Consider the following 27,646-nt stretch of genomic DNA (forward strand, 5'->3'; position numbering starts at 1 on the left):
AATATCAGAGAGCTTTTTTGCCCCTCTGTCTTCGGGTTTGTCCACATGAATGTTGAAATCACCAACAATTATTAAACAATCATAATCAATGCATATGAGAGATAGAAGATCATTCAAGTCAGTAAATAAATTTTCCACGTATGTTGGAGTTTTGTATAAAGTTAGTGTCAAAGTTCGTTTGAAGCCTTTAACCTGAATTCCAAGATACTCAAAAGATGTGAAATGACCCAAAGAAATTTTACTACAATTTATGGTATTTTTAAATATAGAAGCCACGCCTCCTCCTTTTTTATGTTTCTGTTCTCACTTTAAAAATTGTAGTTAGGAGGCGCTGATTCAATTAGTACAATTTGGTCATTATCGTCATTCAACCATGTTTCTGTCAAAACATAACATCAACATTATACTCAGTGATGAAATCATTAATTAATAGAGCTTTAGCACAGAGTGATCTGATATTTAAAAGAGCTACTTTAAGTGGCTTGGAGGCCAAAAGATTTTCAGTCTGAGGTTCCTTTAGGCAGGGGATCACTCTGAGGTTTTAATTAGGACCGCTGTATTTCATATTTCTGGTTTTTGTAAATTTTCTTGTAGTGATCCGGACAGGTAATGTCCAGGATGGAGACAGGTGTAAAGATAATACTGGTCCCCGGCCTCAGACCTCAGAAACGCAGAGTGATGGATCCTCTGGGAAAGTCAGGGGGCAGGTTACTTAAATGTAGTGAGGTCTGCTACGTGAGTGCTAAGGAGAGACGTGCCGAGGCGAACCTCTTGATTCATTCCATCTGTAAATTTAAGAAACTCTGGTCGGAAGACATTTCTTCATTGGTATCCATTGAATCCTGTGAATGATTGTAGGAGCAGAGAGGGAGGGGGGAAGGAGCGAGGGAAGCAGTCGCTCCGTCTCCAGTCGATTTATCAGCTTGTTTTGGAATATCGTGCTCCTGATCCGGGGAGCGTTCCATCCTGGTCAGACATCCTTGAGCCTGTTCTTCTGACGCGATGATCCTGTTGCTGTCCTTGCTGATAAAATAAAAAAGGTTTGCAGCGAGTAGCTTTATCCCATGTTTATTAAGATTGCGTCCTCCTCTTCCAAAAAGGTGAAAGCGCTGCCAATAGATCCAGAGGTTATCGATGAAATGACTGAAATGACACGTTAAAAAACTTTTTAAAAGAAGCTGATGGAACATGGAACTACATTAATTTCAACCTCTGGACAACTTCTTTGATCAACATAGTTATGTTTAGAAATTCAACACTCAAAGGTATCAATTTGGTGAAAAGAGAAGATAATTCATAAATGTTTTGACTGCGACTAAAAAGCTTATGATTTAAGTCTTTACTGTTATTTCAGGTTTTCTTTGGTAAGTTTGACTGTGATGTTAGTGTTTGACATTCTTTAAGTAACCAGGAGTTCAATTTGATCAGAAGTACAAAGCAGAAAAAAACAAAACGAAAACTTAGACCTGTGATGGAGAGAAAATAGTTTTCCTTGTAATCATGACATTCCATTGCACACCTGAGGGTTGGACTCGTCCCTTTGCTCTGGGACATTACAGACATTCAGACTTGTAGATTGATTGATGAACAATGCTCCACTTGACCTTTTACTTGTGTTTTCGTGAAATTTCTGTTTTACTTTAGGTTAAAAAAGTATATATTTATATTTTACATGTACAGTAGTCTGTGGTAAACTAATGTCTGCTGTGTTGCCACAATCAGTGCTGGACAGACTGGAATCTCAGTCGTGCTCTGAACCTCCCACATCAAACTGAAAACCTGAAGGTCTGGTTTGATGACTTAGACTTTCCGTCAAGAGAACAAGGAAATAGCAGTGTATTTTTCATTTGTATTTCGGTGTGGATCACAGCTTTCTCATGGACATGTACATGGTAAAGTAGCAATGTATTTATTCTGTTTTTATCTCATTACATAAATAATTTGTTTATATGTTACTGAATTGTAACTTTTCAAGACTCCTCATGTTGCTGCAGCTTTAAAGGATGGTAAAAAGTTATTTAAACCTTTAAGGTTGTAACTAACATTTTCCTGTGTAAAACTGTTTTTTATAGGGGAAATCTGTTACATTTATGATGATTTGTCAAAGGTATCATCATGAAAATAGAAAACGAAGGTACTAGAAAAATGCTGTGAGTGTCAAGTTGGGTTCCAGTTTCTTTACCACATACAGACCACTAGGAGGACAGATAATCAGATAAATAAAGTTAATTTTAACAATAATGAAAAGAGAGATGTGTGGATCTGGTCCTTGGGGTTGGCAACCGGGGTCGTCTGTATGCTGAAGAGCAGTGAGAAACAGATGGTGAGTTTGAGGTCGTCGGAAATTGGAACTTTGAGACGAATTAGACTGATCTTACTTGATGTGAAGATAGATCTCTGCCCCTGGCTGAAGGAGAAAAGCAGAAGGCAAACAGAAAAAAATTCCCACAAAGAAACCAAAACTACCGGTTCCCAACGATGAGTTATAAATAGACATGTTATGCAGAGGCAGGATGATGCAGCACTGTCCACATGCACTTTTGCAGACAGTGCATGTGGAGTCATCAGCTCTGCTGTTTCTAAGATATGGACACAACACTCCAATGCATTTTGGACAACATCAGTAGACTTTAATAATGCCCCACTCTGCTACATCGCCAATATTTCAACAGTTTGTGAGTCGCTGTACCAGAGAAAATGTTAGATTTGTTTTGTTTTATAATGTCAAGGATTCATACATATCCAACACAAGATCTTTTCTGGAAAAGTCAAATCACAATCTTTTTCTTCTCTGCTGGTAACAGAAACCCCTTGTTTAGAGACAACATGTAAAGGAAAAGACTGTGAGATATGAGATAGTGGTGAAGCTAAAGAAGCCTGAAACTGGATAGTTTGTGCCAACCACATGGATATGAAACCACATCAATATGCCATGACTGAGTGTGTGACAGATTGCATCAGTTTCTATGTGGACAACCACACAGCAGAACTGAGAGATGCTTCTCCAGTTGCAAACCTTGGATCACCAAGGTTAAAAAAATAAGAATTATTGAGAATTACCTAGAATCAGCTCAAAAGAAAGATTAGAGACAAATAAGGGGTGTGTAGGAAGAGACTAAATGAACTACAAGGGAACAAAATCAGAAATATGTGATTAAGAAAATCACAAGCAAAAGGGAGATTAATCTCTACAACAACTCTTTGAAGAACCTTGACTAATATGTAAAACAATATTTCATTTCCCTTTGGGATCAATAAACTATGTTTGAATTGAATTAAATTTCAGATTACATCATAATTTTGCACCAGAATATCCAGTGGGACTTTAACCTATGATGAGAGGACTCTAACACATTTTGTCTTTGTAAAGGACATTTTACAATGAGTCAGGCTGAGAAAAGGAATGAGGCATTCAAGCCCTCAAATGATAGTCTGTCCTTCAAAAGTAACGCTCAGATTGGACCTCAAAGGTAAGATGATTAATCAATACTCCTCCAAAATCTGTTTTCCTATGAAAAATAACATCCTTGGATTATACACCTGGTTTCAAACAGAAATATTTTTTACAAGTTGAATTAACTTTATTTTTTTAAAATCAGATATCTTTGTTTACGTCTTTCATTTTACAAATGTTACTTTTTAACAGTATTCTAGACAAAATGAGGAACTCTTCTACACCGAGCGTTGTGTCACTTCAGAGCGAGAGATCAATGGATTTCCCTCTCAATTATAAAAGTTCTTCATCTGCAGGGTGAGTAAATCCTGTTTTTAATTTTTATCACACATATCATATAACCTAACATCAAAGCAGATATTCATTATAATATTTTTGGTTTATTGGTTAAGTTGCAATTTCTATCATAGATTCTCAAATGGCAAACACTTTAGAAACTATTTTACACCCTTTTTTCCACTGGCTTCAAATCTTTTCTCATCAACCAACAATAACTGGGAATCTACATATTATGTTTCTCTCTTTGGTAGTCTGCAGATTATATCTCCTTTAAAAATGTGCATCATAAGAAGAACATTTAGACATTTTCTCTTCTTGCTGACAATCCATCATTTCTTGCTGACTCATGTTTGGCATCATGGAAATGACACATCAGTTAATCACATCAATCCTACATTGTTGATTACAGACCTCAGAATAGTTATGAATCTGAATGAGTTCTTATTTTTCCATCTCAATTTCTGCTGTATGTTATGATATAATTTTGTTTTTTGAGTTTTATCCATCTTGAGCAGAGGAACTTGAACAAGTACTCAGAAATCTATTTTCACCAAAAAATAATGATTCCTTGGATGATCCACTTTTTTGTAAATTTGTACAACTTTCGTTTGTCTCATTGTTTTAGTAATTAAACTTCTTTTATCAAGTTATTTACTTTTTAATGTTACTTTTTTAACAGTCATGGAGAGGAAATGAGGAACTCTTCTACACCGAGTGTTTTGTCACTACAGAGCGAGAGATCAATGGATTTCCCTCTCAATTATAAAAGTTCTTCATCTGCAGGGTGAGTAAATCCTGTTTTTAATTTTTAATTTTTACCATACATATCATATAATGTAACGTCAAAACATATAGTAATTATAATGTATTTGGTTTATGTTTTGAGTTGCAATTTTTACAAAAAATTTTCACATGGCAAACATTTTAGAAACTATTTTACACAAAAGCTTTTCTCATCATTTTTACATTTTGTCATGTTTTGATTATTTCTTGTTAGGTTTTCTCAGACTATTGAGTCTTTGATTTCATTTCTTGTTACAATATCTTTGCTTCTTAATTAACTGACAGAAAACTTTACATAAAGTAGAATTACCAGCTCAGTGATTTAATAATAAACAGGAAGTAATGTTGACATGTTCTTTCATTGAAACCAACAATAACATATTATGTTTCTCTCTTCTATAAGAAAATCTTTTAATGTGCATCATAAGAAGAACATTTAGACGTTTTCTCTTCTTGCTGACAATCCATCATTTCTTGCTGACTCATGTTTGGCATCATGAAAATGACACATCAGTTAATCACATCAATCCTACATTGTTGATTACAGACCTCAGAATGAGTTTTTATTTTTTCATCTCTCTTCCTGCTGTATGTTATGATATAATTTTGTTCTTTGAGTTTTATCCATCTTGAGCAGAGGAGCTTGAACAAGTACTCAGAAATCTATTTTCACCAAAATAGATTTTTGGTGAAACCTTGAATTTCACCTTGGATCATCCAAGGTGAAATCTATTTTCACCTTGGATGATCCACTTGCTTGTAAATTTGTACAGCTTTCGTTTGTCTCATTGTTTTAGTAATTAAACTTCTTTTATCAAGTCATTTACTTTTTAATGTTACTTTTTTAACAGTCGTGTAGAGGAAATGAGGAACTCTTCTACACCGAGTGTTTTGTCACTTCAGAGCGAGAGATCAATGGATTTCCCTCTCAATTATAAAAGTTCTTCATCTGTAAGGTGAGTAAATACTGTTTTTATCATGTATTTGGTTTATGTTTTGAGTTGCAATTTCTATCATAGATTTTCACATGGCAAACATTTTAGAAACTATTTTAAACTTTTTTTTTCCACTGGCTTCAAATCTTTTCTGATTGTTTTTACAATCTGATATGATTTTGATTCTTTCTTGTTAGGTTTTCTCAAACTATTGAGTCTTTGATTTCATTTCTTGTTACAATATCTTTGCTTATTAATTTACTGACAGAAAACTTTACAAAAAGTAGGATTACCAGCTCAGTGATTTAATAATAAACAGGAAGTGATGTTGACATGTTCTTTCATTGAAACCAACAATAACATATTATGTTTCTCTCTTTGGTAATATGCAGACCTCAGAATAGTTATGAATCTGAATGAGTTTTTATTTTTTCATCTCTCTTCCTGCTGTATGTTATGATATAATTTAGTTTTTTGAGTTTTATCCATCTTGAATTATTTTAGAACTGAGCAGAGGAACTTGAACAAGTACTCAGAAATCTATTTTCACCAAAAAATAATGAATCCTAGGATGATCCAGTTGCTTGTAAATTTGCTTAGCTTTCGTTCAGTCTCATTGTTTTAGTAATTAAACTTCTTTTATCAAGTCCTTTACTTTTTAATGTTACTTTTTTAACAGTCGTGTAGAGGAAATGAGGAACTCTTCTACACCGAGTGTTTTGTCACTTCAGAGCGAGAGATCAATGGATTTCCCTCTCAATTATAAAAGTTCTTCATCTGCAAGGTGAGTAAATACTGTTTTTATCATGTATTTGGTTTATGTTTTGAGTTGCAATTTTTACAATAAATTTTCAAATGGCAAACATTTTAGGAACTATTTTAAACTTTTTTTTTTCCACTGGCTTCAAATCTTTTCTGATCGTTTTTACAATCTGATATGATTTTGATTATTTCTTGTTAGGTTTTCTCAGACTATTGAGTATTTGATCTTCATTCTTGTTACAATATCTTTGCTTCTTAATTTACTGACAGAAAACTTTACATAAAGTAGAATTACCAGCTCAGTGATTTAATAATAAACAGGAAGTGATGTTGACATGTTCTTTCATTGAAACCAACAATAACATATTATGTTTCTCTCTTTGGTAGTCTGCAGATTATATCTTTTAAAAATGTGCATCATAAGAAGAACATTTAGACGTTTTCTCTTCTTGCTGACAATCCATCATTTCTTGCTGACTCATGTTTGGCATCATGAAAATGACACATCAGTTAATCACATCAATCCTACAGAGCGAGAGATCAGACTTTGAACAAGTACTCAGAAATCTACTTTTATCAAAAAATAAAGAATACTTGGATGATCCACTTGCTTGTAAATTTGTTCAACTTCCGTTTTTCTCATTGTTTAAGTAATTAAACTTCTTTTATCAAGTCCTTTATTTTTTAATGGTACTTTTTTAACAGTCTTGGAAAGAAAATGAGGAACTCTTCTACACCGAGTGTTTTGTCACTTCAGAGCGAGAGATCAATGGATTTCCCTCTGAATTATAAAACTTCTTCACTTGCAGGGTGAGTAAACTCTGCTTTTGATTTCTGAATTTGATCAAATATATTTTATATAAACTGAGATAAAGTTTAGGATTAGCCTTGCATTGAATGTGTTTTTGAGTTAATAATTCTGTCAATATTCTTAACTTATTAATTGTTTGAAAATGTGCATTAAAATCTGAAGTTTAAGATGCCATCTTTTGTTGTTGGTTTTATTGCATGCTTCAGTTTGATTTATTCACTTTTGATCAAACGTGATTCTTTGTTCAATTCTTTTATTTTGCCAATGATACTTTTCTAACAGTTTTGGGAAGAAAAACAGAAACTCTTCTGCACCAAGCATTTTGTCCCGAAAGAGCAAGAAATCGATGAATTTTCCCCTTAATTATAAAGGTTCTTTTCATTCAAGGTAAGTTAATTCTACTTTTAGAGCTGCAGTAAGTAACTATTATGAAAATATATATTTAATATAGTTGTTAAAACACTCGCTATGTTCTAGCAGTAGAATATGGGACAGCTGGTTTGAAAAACAGAAAACCTTATTATTTTTCTATCAAACATTGTAGCTGCACAATAGAATGATGGTCACAAATCATTTAGGAACTTTTATGTGTGTATATGTTAATTAAGGACACATAGCAGCACATTTAGAATTAATGCTTCACTTTTACTACTTCTTTAATAGTTCTTGGCAGAAAATGAGAAACTCTTCTATACCGAGTGTTGTGACCCTGAAAAGTGAGAAATCAATGAATTTCCCTCTCAATTATAGACATTTTTCATTTTCAGGGTCAGTAAACTCACCTTTAAATCTCCAAATTTTATCAGACATGTCATGCAGTCTAAGATCAATGCATAAACCAATTGCAATAGGTGTAATTCATTAGGTGCAGTTTCTACCAGTGTTCTCAATAATACACTTTGCAATGAAATATTCAAGTTAAGAATCCATAAGCAGCATTTTAATAATTTAATACGAAATGTCAAAACTTTAAGGCATTTTTCCAAGGCTTCTCTTTTTGTTGTCCAATAGGGATTACAGCAATGTCTAGTTTATCAAACAATTAATATTTGATCATTTATTAAGAACAATAGTATCAATAAATTTAAAGTGTGCTTTCATTGAAATAATTTGGAGCACCACCTGATAATCAGAGTAATCCTTAGCTAAACACATTCAGTCTCACACAAGTAGCAAACTTTGCTAGTAAACTGCTGGACCCTGGAGAGCAGAAATAGTTTGAGTCGGACTTCTGAGCTAACTGGACTGCAAAAAGAGGGATTCCTACTTATCTTAAGTTTGGATGTGAAAGAGCTGCATTGCTCCTTGTGCTACAGCTTATTTTAAAACTCTTCAGTTGCACTTAGAAAGTAAAATGCCCAACAACACCCCAACCTGGAATCCTGAAAAGTGTATTTAGTTGTGTTTATCTTAAAGCAAATTAAATACTTAATGATTTCCACAGATTTGACCAGGAAACACCAAAGAAGACCAACAGTTTTCATACAGACGCTCAATCAGTTTTTGAGGTTTGTGACTTTTCAACTATGAAAATAGCATTAAGCATGAACTACTACTTTATTCACCGTCTTTTGTATATTTAGCTTTAAATATCTGATGATTCATTGTTTTATTATATTTATGTGTGTATTACACTTGATCATAAGCCTTCATGAATTCATCAAATGTCTTTACCTGCTTAGTGTCTCTTACTGGAATCCTGCATGTCAATTACGCTATAAAAAGTATGAACTTGTATATTTTACTACAGTATAGCACACACTAAGCCATTACTCATAGAATCAAGAGCAAAACATCTGATGAACAAAGAAGCTGTGTGGATAAAATAAACACCATGATGGCATCCATTATTTTAGATGTAAAAAGTCTAAAATAATGGCTGGTACCAAAATCTAAAATGAAGAGAGAGTTTGTACATTGCTTTCTATTAATTTGGTCAACAATTGCAGAGAAAAATAAATATTTTCTGCTATTTAATACATAATAAAATATGCAGTAAGATATTACCGAGACAAATTGTATAAGTGAGTCAAAAATCTAAACATAACTTGTCTGTTTACAGATACTTGAAGGGGAAATTGTAACTTTCATCAGACGGAAGCTGAAGAAGTTCCATCGGCTGTTAACTACTGATTACCCAAAACACCTTGAGAAACATAATGTGACTAAAAATGTCCTGCAATATGAGGAAGGAAGGAAGATCTTTGGTGGAGAAGATGAGTTCAGGAACTTTCTTCGGGAATTTTTGAGGATGATGAAGCTTGGAGACCTCGCTGATACTCTGTCTTCCAGTAGGACATTATTATTTCTTTGAACCAAACAGTTTTCACACATTGATAGGATATTTTGGAATGACTTTGTCCACTTTATGTAATTAGTAGTTTTAATATTAATTAGACCCAAATTAGAATTATCACAAACAATACTGGAGGTTTTATATTACAACTGATGTTTTTCATCACAGGTGGAAAAATTGTGCATCTCTGTCTTTGTGAATATGCAAAATATTTACTGATCATCCGAAAGTGAAAAATACTGGGAGGAATTCATGCAAATATAATTATTTACTATTGAATGTTGTTACTTGGTACTTTTGAAAAGCTGGAGGCAAACTGGCATACAAAATATGACAATATTTGTGTCATTGTGTTGAACAAGAAGCAAAGATATACTGAGAAAAGACATTGCTTGCCAAATATTTGCAACTTTTGAAAAAAACCCCATAAAATTACCATAATGAAACACAAATTGGTAATGTCCTCCAGCAATTACAATTCAGTCTGCAGGATTAACTAATAACTACAGTTCATCACCACTTTATGGCAGCTGCTTGCAGGGACATGTTTTTGTTTTGCCAAGAAAAGGTGGCAAAATACTCTAAGATGTGTGCACACATTTTGTGTAATTCAATATCTTTAGAGGAAATACGTACATAGGACTAATAGAAAGACAAACAAAAACATATATCATCCAAAATTTTACAGACTTTGTCATGGTTTCAGTCTTCGGTGTGTTTATTTTGAGTTTTTCTGTGTCTCCATGTTGTCCTGTCTCTCCTTGATTATCCCCAGGTGTGTCTCGTTCCCCTGATTACCTCCTGTGTATGTAGTGTCACTTGTGTCTCTGAGTCTCTGTCCGGTCCTTGTCCTGTTTGTCACCAATCGAACCAGTTGTCACCAGTTGAGAGCATTAGCTCTCCGCTCCTCTTTGTTGTCTGGACTTTTGGATTTTGTTATTATTAAATCATCTTATTCATCACGACCTGGGTCTACTGCCTCTGCCTCACCACCGTTCCACTCACATATCATCACAGACTTATTCAGACTGTTCTAACATTATTGCAGTTATGGTTTAATCTGACATGTTGGCTTTCTTTTGTAAAGATCACTCAATCATGAGCCCATCTAAGGATAAAGCTGAGTCACAAATATTCAAACTCTCTGAAGATGATGATCAACAGCTCAAAGATGAGAGGTAAAACTACTTACCTTTTATTATTGATTAAATAGTTATTGAAGCAATAATTTAACAATTATTTCTTAAATTTCTTCAATGTAAAACAAATACTGATACTAAAGTGCATTTAGTATCACACATTAACCTCTGGTGCTTTTAAAAATAATCTGTTTGTCATAATAATTACATTTTTGATACTGCATAAGATTTAACATATGTGTGTAACAGTTTGAACTTTTACCATAACTGTCATTGTTGCATAAATCGTTCAAGTGTAAAACTAAAAGCATTCACATGCAACTTTTGTTTTCAGACGATTAAATTAATTTCTAATTGTGGAACATTTGGAAATGTTCCACAATTCTAAATGTTCTAATAACTGGTTATTAATAACCAGTCAATAACTGGTTATTAATAACCAGTCAATAACTGGTTATTAACAGTTATAAAATGGTTATTAACTGCCCTTTAATAACCAGTTTTTCCCTGGCTTGAAAAATGTAACAAAACTTTTATCTTTCTTTCTTTTCTATCAGGAGTGAATGGAAAGATAACACACCAAGTCATCCATCCAAAAAAATCAGCAAAACTCAACAACACTCATTTTTCAAGTAAGTACGAAAGACATGTTTAGTAAAATTTTCATAATCATGTTGAAATAAAAAAATGACACAAGGCTTGATAAGGTACCCCAGCGCTTTATTGCCCTTGAATCTAATCTTTTGCACAATATATTAAATCTTTGTGACTTTGCATGTTTGGACAATTATTCTTCCTGGTTTTGGATGCAGTGCTGCCAGGAGAATTTTTTCTCTGACTTTTTTTTACATTGCTATGATAAGCATCTCAAAAGCTCCAATGACATCTAATCTACAAATGCAAAACCCAGAGGAGTTTAGGCTTGAAAGATGCAGCAGAGGCCTAAGATCGGATGATATTAGGCCTCTAATACTATTTATTGTCTCTTTGCCTCCTTTTAGTCTGGAAGGATGGCTTTGCATGGCTATGTCTTAATTAATAAATGTGCTTAGGATATTGATTATATCTTCTCTTGGTCTCATTTTTGCTTTTGATAGTTCTTCCCATTTGAATGTTAATTGAAGTAATTCAGTGACCAAAACCTGCTCTATTTTGTGTTTTAATGTGTAATTTTAAATAGACAAACTGATGCTTATCTGAAAATAACAATGGCTTGTTTTAATCTTTTTTCAGAAATAAAGTAAAAACTCCTCATAAAACGTCCCAGAAGGCAAACATGGAAGCAACATTTAAGGTCAGGGACGTTATAAGTGAAAAAAATATTTACAAATTTTACATGGAACAACGATAGCCTGATTGAATGCAAACACCAAATATAAATGATTCTTTTATTTGGTGACAAAACCTACTCAGTGTTTTTGTTACTGGTGATCAATCTTCTATGCCACTTTATAAGGAAAATATATATATTATTATTTTAACCAAGCTGGAAAGTTTTCAAGCTTGACAAATATGTTTGTAGAGCTAACAGATCATCTCAATTAGATTTATGTCCAGACTTTGACTAGGCCACTCGAAAACGTTCATTTTTTGTTTTATTTGAGTTGAACAAACTGCTGTGTGTTTCATCATCGTGGACCACTGGGATAACGACTTTATCCCGTCACAAGTAGCTGAAATTTTGAAGCTTCTTGAAATGCACTAATATTTGAGATCTGTCTAAAAAAGGCTGTCTATTTTAATAGTTTGAGCAACCAGATACATCTTAATAAGTAACAATAAATGCAGACTGGCCCTGTTTCTTGATTCCCCTGGTCTGTGGCTAATCTGGCTAAATGTGTTTGATGTTATGAAATATTTTGAAAAGGGAAAACTTTCTTTTTCCCAGTGATGTTTTGCATTACATATTTATTTGCTGGTTTATGACCAGAAATTACAGTTAGTTTGTTAATCCAGATTGCTTTAATATGAAAATGTGCTTATTTTTATATCTGTCAGGGCCAAAGTTAGTTTTTCCTTTTCTTCTTCTAAAAATTCAAATTTCAAACTTTTTGTTACAGAATCTTGAGGAAAACATTGTTTCTTTTGTTGACAACGAGCTAAAGAGTTTTCATAAGCTCTTATACTCAGATCACCTGAATAGCGAAGATGAGGATGAAGCAGTTGTTAACTGCGAGGAAGAGCAGAAGAGGATTACCAAAGAAGCTTTTCTGAACATGATCTTGGAGTTTTTAAGGAGAATGAAGAAAGAAGAGACAGCCTTTAATCTACATAACAGTAAGATTACTTAAATATAGCACAATATTGAAGATTACAACATAGAAGAAAATTGTTCATGCCATTTTTTCTTCCCTGAATGTTTAGATCATGTTGTCAGTGTTGTCATTGTTTTGTTACTGGCAGTGTTGTCAGTAACATTTTGTTCCATTATAAAATCTCTTCAGGCCTAAAAGACGTAAATAATGAGGTACAATTCTGACAAAAATCTTAAAACTTCAGAAATTCAAAGTAGTTTTCTAAAATGTCTTTACTAGGAGTTGCACTTATAGTCTCGTTAGGACCAGTAGCCCACAGACATGCCAATCATATCTGTGGGCATCTGTGGGCTCATCAGGGGGAGAGGAAGACCTTCTCCTTCACTTTAATGAGGCAAAATGTAAATTCCCATGAACTGTAATACATTGATTTCTAATTTTTTGCTTTTTAGAGAGCTTGGTGTCTAAATACCAATCTAAACTCAAATCCAACCTGAAAACGAAGCTGGAATATGTCTTTGAAGGAATTACCAAAGAAGGTCATCCAACCCTTCTCAATCAGATCTACACTGACCTCAACATAACGGAAGGACATGGAGAGATCTCTTACCATGAAGCGAAACAGATTCAAAAGGCTCTCAGAAAAAAAATTGACCCACTAACAATCAAATGTGAAGATATTTTTAAACCCATCACTGGAAGAGATAAACCAGTCAGAACAGTGATGACAGAGGGAGTGGCTGGCATTGGAAAAACAGTCTTGACACAGAAGTTTGCACTGGACTGGGCTGAAGGAAAAAATAACCAGGACATCCAGTTCACATTTCCATTTTCCTTTAGAGGACTGAACATGGTAAAGGGCAAAAAGTTCAGTTTGGTTGAACTTATTCATCTTTTCTTCCCTGAAGTGAAAGTAACAGAAATCCGCAGTTTTGAAACTTCAGAGTTTTGTTCATCTTTGATGGTTTGGATGAGTGTCGATTTCCTCTGGACCTGAAAACCAAAGAGGTTCTTACAGATGTTACACAGTCCGCATCATTAGAGGTACTGCTGGCAAACCTTATCAAGGGGAGGTTACTTCCTTCAGCTCAAGTCTGGATCACAACTCGACCTGCAGCAGCTCATCTGATCCCCCCTGAGTTTGTTGACCTGGTTACAGAAATCCAAGGTTTCAATGACCTTCAAAAGGAGGAGTACTTCAGAAAGAGATTCCCAGAGGAAGAGGACACCAAGATGGTCCTGTCTCATATCAAATCATCAAGAAGTCTCTACATTATGTGTCACATCCCTGTCTTCTGCTGGATCCTTGCTACTGTTCTAGAGGATGCCATTAAAGCCAGAGAAGAAGAAGCAGACCTACCCAACTCCCTGACAGAGATGTATATCCTCTACCTGGTGGTTCTGTCCAAGGTGAAGAAGGTCAAGTATGATGAAAACACTGACAAAAATACATTCTGGACTCCAGAGACCAGGGAAATGATTAAATCATTGGGAAAACTGGCCTTTGAGCAGTTAATGAAAGGGAACCTGATTTTCTATGAATCTGACCTGACAGAGTGCGGCATTGATGTCAGAGCAGCCTCAGTGTATTCAGGGGTGTTCACAGAGATCTTTCAGGAGGAAAAGGGTTTTTTCCATCAGAACATGTTCTGTTTTGTCCACTTGAGCATTCAGGAGTTTTTGGCTGCTCTTCACGTCCATCTGACGTTCATCAACACTGGTGTCAATCTGCTGGCAGAAGAGAATCAGACTCACCTGAGTCAAAGATGTCTGAAGAACAAGTTGAGCACTTCTACAAGAAAGCTATAGAGAAAGCTACTGAGAATGCAGAGAAGGAGCAGCTAGAAAGCTACAGATGGGCAAACTGGATCTGTTCTGAGGTTCCTTCTTGGTCTTTCTCTGAAAACCAATCAGAGGCTCCTCAAAGGCTTTGTGATAGAAAGAGAAATATCAAACAGTTCCTTGAAAAACATCGTTCTGTACATCAAAGAGAAGATTGATGAGATTAATTGTCCCTTTGATAAAGCCAATTTATTTCACTGTCTAAATGAACTGAATGAACTTTCTTTAGAGAAGGAGATTGAACAAACCTTGAGATCAGGAAAACTAGAGACAGAAAATTTCTCTGAAGCTCAGTGGGCAACATTGATCAACATTCTGATGTCTGCAGACGATTATGAGAAAAACTTTGATGTGAGAAAGTATTATACATCAGAGCAGGCTCAACAGGGTTTTGTACCACTCTTCGTAGTCTCAACTAAAGTTGTGTAAGTTAAAAAAACAACCACACATTGCTTGCACTGAAATAAATTATATGAACATTTTGTTTATTTATTAACTTCATGTTTGTATTTAGACTCAGTTGCTGTTTCCTGAATGAGAAAAGCTATAAACTAATGGAAACAGTTCTGACTCATCCGTGGTGTTTATTGAAAGATTTGGACCTCAGTAACAACGACATGAAAGATTCTGGCCTGAAGCTGCTGTGTGAAACACTTTCCAAACCAGCCTGTAAACTTGAAACTTTAAGGTGAGTTCTTATCTGTTTGTTACCAAAAGCCTTTTAAATGTTTTATAACAATGTCATTTTCTGCCCTGTCCATCCTCACAATGTTACAAACATCTGATGTTTGTTCTTTTCATTTTCTTTTTCTGAGATATTTTAGAAGTTTGCTGAACATTTGCATTGCTAGTGTCTGCTAGTGTTTTGTCCAATGGCTCTCAAACACATTGAGGAAAGGGAACCAGCAACCCTCTTAGGGTCAAACTGTACTCTTCACACATTGTTTATGAATTTAATATTTGCTTCATCTGATGTTTAATGTAAATCCTCATGATATCCCTTTTTATATATGGGCTGAAAAATATACACATGAGGAAAGGAAGAAGACAATGATGACTGAACCACAAAACCTGAATTTGCAACAAGAAGTAATAACATTAATTGTATATATCTGTGTTTATATAGGTTGTCAGGTTGTTTAATCACAAGAGAAGGTTGTGAAGTTCTGGCATCAACTCTGGCCTCTAACCCCTCTCACCTCAAAGAGTTGGACCTGAGTTACAATCACCCAGAAGAACATGGAGTGGCTCTCCTCTCTGCTGGAGTGGACAACCCAGACTGGGCATTAGAGACTCTTAGGTAACAATAAGGATGTGCATTAGATAAAGTCTATTTGTTATTAGTCTATGATCTTTTTAAACAAACTAAATACATCATGTTCCAAATTATTATGCAAATTGGATTTAAGTGTCATAAAGATTAATTCTTTTATTGTGCTATCAAATTTATAGATGGTTTTGTGTGTCAGGGCTCTTTATAATTAATTTCAGAGAGCTGGTTAATTAGTTTGGCTGAGTAGTTCTATTAAAGGAAATCTACTGAGGAAGGATGTTCCACATTATTAAGCAAGCTGCAGGTTTCAAGTAATATGAGAAAGATAAAGGACCTCTGCTGACGAAAATTATCAGATAGTGTCGTGCCATATGACGAGGTATGAAAACATTAGATTTTTAACAAAAACTTAAGTGTTATTATTGTACAGTGAAGAAATTTTTGGCTGATTCAAAATTTCTTAGAGAAATTCATCAGATTAAGAGAGCAGCTGTTAAAATGTCTTTACAAAGCAGCAAACAGTTATTTGAAGCTGCTGGTGCCTCTGGGTGGAGGATCCTCCAGAAACTTGTGGTGCATGAACCGACTATTAGGCTCCCCTAACCAGAGCTCACAAGCAGAAATGATCACACTGGGCCCAGCCGTACATGAAGATTCATTTTCAAACAGACTTGTTCACTGATGACTGCTGTGCAGATGGACGCAGTAGTGGATTGGTGGTGGATGGCCACCACATCCCAACACGACTGTGACGTCAGCAAGGAGGTGGTGGAGTCATGCTTTGGGCTGAAATCATGGGGAGAGAATCATTGGTCGGCCCCTTCAGAGTCCCTGAAGGTGTGAAAATGACCTCAGCAAAGTATTTGGACTTTCTGACTGATCACTTTCTTTCATGGTTCTGAAAGAAGACCCGTACCTTCAGTAGCAAAATCATCTGCATGCACGACAATGCACCATCTCATTCTGCAAGGAATACCACTGTGTCATAGGTGATATCAAAGAAAAGGTCCCATGTTAACATGTAACTCTGTCTGTTAAACTATTTTTGATTGAAATTAATTTTCATTTTAGTACATGTGACCACTTAACATTCAAAGAATGACCGTTTGCAGTTCTTTATGATCCATAAAATGTTTAGAAAATCTGCTGTGCATAATAATTTGGAACAGTGCATATGGAGTTTTTTATTTTTGGAAAACATACTGTTCTCATGCGGAGGTTTGTTTTGTAAAATTTGATTTATACTGTAACAGTTCATGACTTGAAAGTTATACTTACCATCACTTGCATTGATCATTTAATAAAATATGGGAAAATATCACTTGCATAATGATTTGGAACATGGTGTCATTAAAATAGAATAAATGTCAGAATGTGAGAATATATTCATCTTTCATGTCAGTGCCATACTAAACCAAATTATGCAATCACAATGTATCTATCTCTGCTAACCTGACTGATGTTGTTCCAGGTTGGAGCCGAGTGGATTACAGTTTTTGAGACCTGGTCTGAGCAAGTGTAAGTATGGTCATCTTTAAGAAATACATGACGGCTCATGAAAAAATATTATTAATGTCAAATATGATATTTCAATAAAAGCTACATAGTGTCAGAGAAAAATTATGTAATTGTCTTGGTGAGAAGAAATAGCATATTTATTAAACTGTTATAATACGAACCAAAAACAGATTCAAATGAGTTTTTCAGATCTGCTCTAGCTGAGAACTGATTCTTTCTGTTTTTTCTGCCATTCCAGTCAGTAGATCTTGTGACAGCAGGTTGTCTCTGCTTTTGGTTGTTTCCCAACAAAAGGAGAGACATTTGATTGAACTATAGTGGGACTGAATTTGTCCTTCAATTTGTGGGTGGCCGGTTTGATTCCCTCTACCTCTGTCATTGCGTATTTGGGCAAAACACTTCACCTGTCTTGCATGTTGGTTGTGGTCAGCAGGCCCATTTGCACCGCTGCATGGAAATCTCACCCCTCAGTGTGTGCACCATGGAAACTGGCTACAATCCAGTAGCTTATTGCTATCATTGTTTTAAAGAGTCAATGAATTCCTAAATATTAGCACTTTGGGGTCATCTGGACTTACTAAAGTGCAATACAAGTACAAGCTGTTTACCACAGGGTTGAAGTTTTGGATTCTTATACATCAGCAATTTTATGGAGATCAGCAAGCGTACTATTGCTATTTTCCTTCTTGTAAGAAACGGAGGCTGCGTTTGTTAAGAAGGACAGATTTAATCCTGATAAGGTCTTGATTTCGAAAGTAACACCAAAATAGGCTCGAGCATCAAAGAACAAAAATATTTTTATAGTATTTATTGTATCTCATAATATGTAGTGTGATTTTCATAAGCCACATTGAATCCAAATGGGAGTGTTGTCAGATTGAGGGAGGTATCTGGAAAAGAACCAGTCCAAAGATCTTTTGTAAACATAGTGTGTTTGAGGAAAATCTCTCTAATTCTCTCTAACAGACCATTTTATGCTGATATACATAAAAGTTCATTGTGATTCACCAACGACTCACTGGTTATTGAATGGAGTTGATACCATAAATAAGCCTACATGTGGCTCTCATTTTGAGTGAAAAGCAACAATTATTTTTAACTTTTTATCTATTTTTGTTATAGAAGTTAACGTCGGTGCACACAATCCAGATAATTGTTCTCTTAATGAAATGCCGCTGTCTCTCCATCAGATGCCGTTGAACTCATCCTGGACTCCACCACCACACACAGAAACCTCACACTATCTGAATTTAACAGAATAATGACAGTGGGACAAGGAGAGAAGCTCTCAAGGTTTCATAATGAGGAGGAGCTGCTGGGGAGACATGAGCTCACTGGTCGCTGTTACTGGGAAGCAGAGTGGAGAGGAAACGCTTCCATTGGAGTGACGTACAAAGAAATCAGAAGAGGGGAAAGTAATCGCTGTGGTCTTGGAATGAATGATCAGTCATGGGCTTTGTTGTGCTCAAAGGAAGGATTCTCTGTTCTGCACAACAACAAAATCACTAAAATCTATGTAGAGCCCTCAAACAAAGTCGGGGTGTTTGTGGACCGGCCTGGTGGCACTGTGTCTTTCTTTGGGGTTTTCCCTGATGAAATGACCTACCTTCACACCTACAACACCAAATTTACTCAACCTGTGTATCCTGTTTTGAGAATAGAACCTGAACCCGTTAACATTAGGTGATAGATGAGCTATTATTTATTTAAACATAGTAATAGCATTGAGGGCCTCCACTGTTTGCATTTGAAGGAATGAGGATTGGAACAGCTTTTCTACCACAGAATAACATTTATATTTGAAATTTGTTGGAAATCAACCAGACAATATATCTGTTGTTTTTTTATTTTTTTGTGTGTGTAAATAGGCAAATTGCACATTTGTGGGAATCTAATGTTTAGAATTTACTGATACTAAACTATTACAAATCATTTAATTCTTGTAAACATGGTATTGTTCCTTACTAATTTACAGCAACCAATCAAACAATACATCGGTAGCCTTTCAAGTTATAACTGTGTGTATTATACAGCACTGTGCCTACAATTAAATTGAGTTTTGGTTTGTAACCTGCTGTTATGCAAACAGCAGTGATTTTGGAGAAGATGATGTCTTTCACAAGTTTAAGTTGAAGTAGATTCTTTCTTGGGCATCATGGTGGGAGTTTCCTCTGACATGCTGTGTAATTTGTGGGAATCTAATGTAACTACCACCAAATATTACACTGATGATGTATGACATTTTTTATTTTTTACTTTGCTACTTGTACATATTTTGGTTATTTGGATTAAATATATAACTTTCATTCAAACATTGATATGAGCTGTTTAGATGTACATTACAATGTTCAATAAAATGTTTGCTTGTTTTTTTGATCTTGTTGTAGAGCTTTTTTTTTTGCATAGGTAAGGTTTATTTTTTCCATATTTGAAAACAGAATATGACCATGTAGCCACATTATGGATATTCTTTGACAATATAAACTGAAATCAATTTTAAGTCCTTTACCTAAGGAAGAAAAGCTTAAAAACTGCTGTGAATAATGTAAATCTTTCAGACATGAGTTAAATTAATAATAAAAAATTAAAAATCAGAACACTCATAAGCTCAGGTTTTATGCAGAAAAAAAAAATAAAACATGAAAGTTAACATGTTAAACTCCATGAAAGCAGCAACAAGATGTAGCTGTCAGCTTCATGACAGCTGACATGGTTTCTTCTTTTTTTTTTTTAAAGAAGCCTTCAAACTGAAATCAAATCATAAGGTTATTTTTAGCTTTTGTTTTTATTTTTTTTTTAAAAAAGAGAAGAAATTCTCACTTTGAACGGATATTAATTTCACATTTCAGACTGGTCTGGTATGATGTGTTTTATTTCAATTTGGCTGCTGAAATCAGCATCCAAGATGGCTAATAAAACATGGAAGTTAACATGTTAAACTCCATGAAAGAAACTACAAGATGGCTATCAGCAGCCATCTTGTAGCTGTTTTTTTTACAGTTTTTACAGTGTACAGTAAACAAAATCAGGATGCATAAAGGCTTTTAAATGAGCTCTTTTTTTCACCCATCTGCTTGTGAATATGGTTCACACACAGTGGTGGGAAGTTATTGCTTATGATTACATCTCAGATGTAATCCAGATTCTAAAAAATGGCTTTTGTCCACATGACCAGAGGGCCAATCTCAAGGATTATATTAGAGCACCATCTTGTGGAGATTTTTTATACTCTAAATAATGGCAGGAAATATATTTAAAAATTTTTAAAAGTTTCTTGACATTTGACAGATTCCTCTCTGTACTTTACTCTAAAAATCCAATTTTCACAATAAAGCACGCGTAAAATAAAAAATTAAATAAAAAAAAGTCATTTGTCACTGCAGCTTCATCTCTGATAATTATGCAGCCATGTGAGGGAGACCAAGAAAAACAAATGATACAAGGCTCCTTCTCTAATTGGATGTAAAATGTATTAAATTTGAAAGTTAAAACCATTTTTGGTGCTGTAGGACAGACGTGTTAATGTACTGTAAATATCACCTGGAATGTTTGACTATCCTAAACTTCTGTTCTCATGAACCTTTGGTTCTGGTTGAACAGCATTCCCGCGGTGCTAAAAGCAACTCCCAGAACGTTCCAGTGACAGAAAGCAAACAAGCTGTGGCATTATATTTATTCTTACGAAAATCTTCCGCGTCTAAGACACCATTGTTGTCTCATGTGGAAAAAAAGCTGAGACTTTCCAGTCAAGACATCTATAATTCTTGGAAAAATATTGATCCTATGGTTTTCTTCATTTGTCAGGGGAGTTTGAATGTATAAGACTTACACTTATGCGACATTTAGCTTAGTATATTGAAGAGGTCTGATGCAGAGTATGATCAGGGCTGTGTATAATGTTTTGTTTTAGAAGGAATATTAGTTTTCACAAAACATAAATGTTCCAGAAATATTTTTCAAGATATGGAGACAGTTTCCTTTTCTCACAAGATTTTATTTTTAGATATTTTGTATGCTACATTTTAAGTCTACATGTCTGAACATCTATAGAAACAATAATCCATCCATCACTTTTTTTCCAAATACATCTGAGGCAAATGTTTTTAGAGGTAACATATTTGAGTGATTATTAAAAATGTCCTTTTCATAGCTGTCCTAAAAAACTTCTAGTACTCAGTTTACTTCATTGGATTATGTAAAAAGTAGATTTAGACTCTAAGCAGGGCAATGTTGTAAATTTACAAAATATCCTCTTTGGAAATCCTTTACTTCATTTGTTTGTCATATGTATTTTTGGATTTTTTAAATATTTGATAAATCTTTATTAATTGTAAGTTTAATTTTAACAATCTTTTACTTCAGTTTGACTTTTCTCTGCTGTGTCGAACTTCTGTTTATTGCAGGAGATTTAAATCTCAGGCAACCCAATGACTTCAGTCCAAACCTGAAGGACCCGTTTGCTGACATATTTTACAGGGAAGAGAACAAGGAAACAAAGTATTTTTCATTTACCTCTCGGTGTGGTTTGCATGTCTCTCATGGACACATACACGGTAAAGTAACATTGGCTTTATTCTGTTTTTATCTTTTATATATGTGTGTCTCATTACATAAATGACAACTAATTATACATTTTCAGAAAATAGCTCTCAAAAGGAAACTGTCAATTTGACAGAAACCAGCAAACATACTGTCAGATATATTTAAATGTGTTATTTGTCTTTCATTTTCTATCCTGTGTGGTCAAACAAAAAACGTATTGAGTTATAACTGTTTGAGAAATTTTTTCATTCTGTCCTGAGGTAGAAATATAACAATGAAAGACCTTGAGAGAAATATGGAGGCTGATATGTTGAGGAAGCTCACATAAAATTTTTCATCCGAAATAATAAGTGCAAAGAGAAAGCGAAAAATAAATAACCTGGCATTAGAAGAGCTATTTTTCTAAGTGATTATTTGTGAGTTTTTTTTTCTAAGAAGTGAAAAAAACAAAAATCCAGACATTTTTTATTTTACTCATCAGCAGATAAATATGTATCAGGGTCAGGGTTATTTAATTAATGCCACTGTCACATTTGTTGATAATTAAACCCAAGTGCAAAACCGACTGTAGTTGTTTTTTCATGTGGAATATCAAGAGCAACTTACCGCATGAAAACAGGTCCAGAAAAATTGACTGGATGACAAAAGAATCCAGGAACAAATGACAAAAATTCAGGAGCTCAAATACTGGGGATGTGATTATTGACCAGACTGGGGAACCAAAAGTAAAAAGTCCAACAAGTAATAAAAAAATAACAGAACAGTAGTAAACAGAAAGGGACTAATATATTACTCAACAGCTTATGAGATAAATATGGTAAGACTTGTTACACAAACGCACAAATGAAAACAAAACCCAAATCTCCAAGGTGACAATCAGTACATATAAAAAAATAATTTTAAAAGATGGCTGGGGGATAAAACCTCAAGACAGAAGGACGAGGAGCCTTATTGGTTTAATGTATTTATTAAAATTCTGCCATTTTCTCACGTTTTGAGTTGTAAACCTCAGACATAGTCGCGTTACGTCCAGGTCTGCGAGACATTGACATGACATTAAGGAAGGACTGTAACTAATGCAGTGTTTTATCTTTCTAAAGGAAACTTTACAATGAGTCAGTCTGAGGAAAGCAAGGAGGCATCTGTGCCCATAAATTATGGTCTGTCCTGTGAAAACGGCACACAGGTCAGACCTCAAAGGTAAGAGGATTGATCTAAGAAAATTGTGTAAAATGAGAAAACAAAGTATTAGATGCTAAGGAATTTTACATTTCATCTCTTATTTCTTTTTATGTTTCTGTTTTTCTTTACATTTTTGTTGTAGTGATTTTAGCTTATTTTGTAACCAACTAAAGGAAATCGAACAAGTATTCTGAAATCTGATTTACAATGAATAATAATCAGTTCTTGGATTATCAACTTGGTTCCAAATACTAAATTTCTGCTAATTAATTTTCTTTGAGAAATTTTGTAATCAAACATCTTTGTCCTACTCATTCATTTTGGCAATGAAGCTTTTTTTTCTTTTTTAACAGTACTGGAAATAAAACGGGAAACTCTTCCACACCCAGCATTGTGTCCCTGAAGAGTGAGAAGTCAATGCACTACCCCAGTAATTTTAAAGGTTCTTCCACACCCAGCATTGTGTCCTTGAAGAGTGAGAAGTCAATGAACTACCCCAGTAATTTTAAAGGTTCTTCCACACCCAGCGTTGTGTCCCTGAAGAGTGAGAAGTCAATGAACTACCCCAGTAATTTTAAAGGTTCTTCCACACCCAGCGTTGTGTCCCTGAAGAGTGAGAAGTCAATGAACTACCCCAGTAATTTTAAAGGTTCTTCCACACCCAGCATTGTGTCCTTGAAGAGTGAGAAGTCAATGAACTACCCCAGTAATTTTAAAGGTTCTTCCACACCCAGCATTGTGTCCCTGAAGAGTGAGAAGTCAATGAACTACCCCAGTAATTTTAAAGGTTCTTCACTTTCAGGGTGAGTTAAAGCTTCATTGTTATGTTCAAACACATTTTTTGCCATTTCAAGAGCTTTGGTAGGATATTTTTGATAATGCAGGCATTATTGCAGAGGAAGGTGTTCTGTTTATCTGTGCTTCCTGTAACTCTGTCCTACCGTGTTGTAATGCGCACATCGATTCTACATCACGTACTTATTACTCAGCAGATTTTGTATAAATACGTCCAACCTGTGGAAGTTTTGTTTCATATGTTTTATTTCATCGCAGATTACGGTGAACTTTAAAAGCGCTAAAGAGCTGCGGGTTACCGACCCCTGCATCAGGGTTTCCATTGCTTTGGGCCTTATGATTGACACAGGAGCACACAGCTTTGACACTTGGGTGGTGGGTGTGTCGAGGTGGGCGTGACTGTCACTTAGGTATGAGTGGGAGCCATACTGGTGTGGTGGCTTTGAATGTACAGTTGTGGTCAAAAGTTTACATACACTTGTATAAAACATAATGTCATGGCTCTCTTGAGTTCCCAATAAGTTCTACAACTCTTATTTTTCTCTGATAGAGTGATTGGAACACTTGTTTGTCACAAAAAAACAGTCATAAAGTTTCATTCTTTTATAAATTTATTATGGGTCTGTTGAAAATGTCACCAAATCTGCTGGGTCAAAAATATACATACAGCAACATTAGTATTTGGTTACATGTTCCTTGGCCATTTTCACAGCAACTAGGAGCTTTTGGTAGCCATCCTCAAGCTCCTGGCAAGCTTCAGGTCGAATGTTTGACCACTCTTCTTGACAGAATTGGTGCAGTTCAGCTAAATGTGATGGTTTTCTTGCATGAACCTGTTTCTTTAGTACTGTCCACGTGTTCTCAATGGGGTTTAAGTCAGGACTTTGGGAAGGCCATTCTAAAAGCTTAATTCTAGCCTGGTTTAGCCATTCCTTTACCACTTTTGATGTGTGTTTTGGGTCATTGTCCTGTTGGAACACCCAACTGCACCCAAGACCCAACCGTCGGGCTAATGGTCTTAAGTTTTCCTGCAGAATTTGGAGGTAATCCTCCTTCTTCATTATCCCATTTACTTTCTGCAAAGAACCAGTGTTGTGGCCAAACATCTCAATTTTTGTTTTGTCTGATCGCAGAACTTTCCTCCAGAAGGTTTTATCTTTGTCCATGTGATCAGCAGCAAACTTCAGCCGAGTCTTAAGGTGCCTTTTCTGGAGCAAGGGCTTTTTTCTTGCATGGCAGCCTCTCAGTCCATGGCGATGTAAAACACGCTTGACTGTGGAGATTGACACCTTCGTTCCATCAGCTTCCGAATCCTTGCAGACCTGCTTTTTGGTGATTCTTGGTTGACTCTTGACCATCCTGACCAATCTCCTCTCAGCAGCGTGTGATAGCTTGCATTTTCTTCCTGATCGTGGCAGTGAAACTACTTTTTCATGCACTTTATACTTGCGAATAATTGTCTGCACAGTTGTTCTTGGAACATGTAGCTGCTTTGAAATGGCTCCAAGTGACTTCCCTGACTTGTTCAAGTCAATAATTCGTTTTTCAGATCCACACTGAGTTCCTTTGACTTTCCCATTGTAGCTTTTGAGGCTGAGAGTGATCACTGGGTCAAATGAGCCCAATTTCAATGGGCTCATGAGAAGTGAAAAACTGTAGTCAATCAGAATCACTTACAAGAAGTGAAGAGACCATGACATTAAGCTAATTTGATTGACACAACTCTCTACATCACCAAAATTGACAATTTATGTTGCTGTATGTATATTTTTGACCCAGCAGATTTGGTGACATTTTCAACAGACCCATAATAAATGTATCAAAGAACCAAACTTTATGACTGTTTTTTGTGACAAACAAGTATGTGTTCTGATCACTCTATCACAGAAAAATAAGAGTTGTAGAACTTATTGGGAACTCAAGACAGCCATGACATTATGTTTTTTACAAGTGTATGTAAACTTTTGACCACAACTGTATGAGGAAACTGGTGCGCCAGTGGTGGTCATAATTTCTGTTGATGTCACTTTATTGTTGGCACCATTGTATGGTTCAGCCTGGTCAGTATGTGTCAGTCCTGTAAAGTCTGAAGTTATAACAGTTAAAGTGGAATAAGTCAATGATTCCCATAACTAAGAAGCAGCCTGGAGTGTATTGAAGCAAACATCTGACAAATTCACAGAGTTAACCCAATGCGGCGCTCAACTACACCGTTAGTTTGCTGCACAATTAGTAGCTGATTTTGGTCTTCTTGTACGTACATGCAGGCATTTATTTGTTGTATACTTTACTTATTTGTGTTTCATGTAAAACCAAATTACACACCTATGAATAATGACTCTCCACAGATCTGATGACAAAATACTAGAGGAGACCAGCAGTTTCCATGGAGACCGTCACAAAGTCTTCGAGGTAACATTTTCAAAATGAAACGGACTGCGAAGCATAAACTGTCTATCTGGTTTTTAATAGTTAGTGGTGTGCTAGTCTTTTTTTATCATTTTATACACACTAAAAATTATGTAACAGTTGAACATAAACATTTATTTATTGGTTAAAACCTATGAGTGAGAAAACAATAAATGGGGAGCTGGCAAAACATAAATCCACTGAAGTTAAAAAATAATTGAACAAAGAGAATGAAATTACACTGTTAACTCTAAACATATGTGGAAATAAACGTATAAACGGAGCAAAACCAAAAGCAAATAACTAATAAGAACAAGCAACAATAAGAAGTGATCAAAATGTAAACTAAAACAACTCAGGATCCAGAGAAAATCATCCTTCCTGGACAAAAAACTCTTTAATGTGTCTGTTTTGGCATTGTTTTATATGAAAATACAGTTGAAAACTTTATTTTATGTATTTATTTCTGGATTAGGGTGTAACACACAGTAAGGCATTAACCTCAGAATCAAGAGATTATACAAAACCAGTTTGCCATAAATGAACAGAGAAATGCTCTGGGTTAAGAGACATTATGAATGCCACCATTATTTTGCATGTAAAAAATTAGTTGTTGATACAACAGTTGAATAATCATGTGGAAAGACTGGTTATACTTTGTCTTTTGATTTTCTTTCACATGTTTTCTCTCAAACAATGCATCACAAATATATATAAAAAATAGTACATAATTATATTATATAAGTGATTCAAAACTCTAACGTTAACATGTTTGCTTGCAGAGACTTGAGAGGGAAACTGTTCTTCTTGTACGGAGCGAGCTGAAGAAGTTGCATCAGCTGTTAACTCCCAATTACCCGAAACGCCTTTGGACACATGATGTGGTCGAAAACGTGTTTCATTGTGAGGAAACAGAGAAGATCTTTACCGGAGAAGAAGAGGAGGTCACAAACTTCCTGAGGGAATTTTTGAGGATGATGAAACTCGGAGACTTTGCTGATGCTCTATCATCCAGTAGGAGAACATTTTTCCTTTGTTTGTACAACAATGATTTTTTTCAACTAAATATTATGTTCATCAACTAGACATTTTTTAGTTACTTTGTCCAGAAAAATAAGTAATTAGAATTATAACAAATTTGGCAGCCCTTAATGTATTACATACAGCCAAGTTCTTCAATCACACAGAGCTGCTAGGAACTTTTATTATGCAATAATAATAAATAATAATAATAAAAAAACACTTCAGCCTGCTAAAAGGTAAAGCAAAACGTTGCACAACAGTGATTTTGAACACATCACTGCAGTATTTCACAGCAGCCTGTAGAATAGCTAAATGTACATCACATGCAGAAAAGCAAAAGGCTCAATG

At 35.1% G+C, this 27,646-nt stretch overlaps 2 protein-coding genes and 1 pseudogene across 2 annotated transcripts in view; all 3 read left to right on the plus strand.

Annotated features, from left to right (window-relative positions):
* Nucleotides 1-1,815: 1,815 nt before the first annotated feature.
* On the plus strand, nucleotides 1,816-14,052 carry LOC129371053 (uncharacterized; annotated as a pseudogene).
* LOC129371054 (protein NLRC3-like) lies at nucleotides 14,052-14,526 on the plus strand. Its single transcript, XM_055047414.1, has one exon. It carries the CDS (start codon nucleotides 14,092-14,094, stop codon nucleotides 14,521-14,523), a length of 432 nt encoding a protein of 143 aa, XP_054903389.1. The 5' UTR covers nucleotides 14,052-14,091; the 3' UTR covers nucleotides 14,524-14,526.
* Nucleotides 14,527-14,595: 69 nt separating this feature from the next.
* LOC129370840 (uncharacterized) overlaps nucleotides 14,596-27,646 on the plus strand; it is a 32,922-nt gene continuing 19,871 nt past the window's right edge. Inside the window, exons 1-10 of the mRNA XM_055047055.1 lie at nucleotides 14,596-14,981; nucleotides 15,071-15,244; nucleotides 15,683-15,856; nucleotides 17,301-17,347; nucleotides 18,538-19,030; nucleotides 21,710-21,900; nucleotides 22,990-23,089; nucleotides 23,425-23,874; nucleotides 26,215-26,278; nucleotides 27,058-27,289. Coding sequence (XP_054903030.1) covers nucleotides 14,875-14,981; nucleotides 15,071-15,244; nucleotides 15,683-15,856; nucleotides 17,301-17,347; nucleotides 18,538-19,030; nucleotides 21,710-21,900; nucleotides 22,990-23,089; nucleotides 23,425-23,874; nucleotides 26,215-26,278; nucleotides 27,058-27,289 — 2,032 coding nt within the window. The 5' untranslated portion in view covers nucleotides 14,596-14,874. The remainder of the gene's footprint in view (nucleotides 14,982-15,070; nucleotides 15,245-15,682; nucleotides 15,857-17,300; nucleotides 17,348-18,537; nucleotides 19,031-21,709; nucleotides 21,901-22,989; nucleotides 23,090-23,424; nucleotides 23,875-26,214; nucleotides 26,279-27,057; nucleotides 27,290-27,646) is intronic.

Source organism: Poeciliopsis prolifica, unplaced genomic scaffold (genome assembly GCF_027474105.1).
Source record: "Poeciliopsis prolifica strain line A6 unplaced genomic scaffold, Auburn_PproV2 SCAFFOLD025, whole genome shotgun sequence".
Taxonomy (NCBI): domain Eukaryota; kingdom Metazoa; phylum Chordata; class Actinopteri; order Cyprinodontiformes; family Poeciliidae; genus Poeciliopsis; species Poeciliopsis prolifica.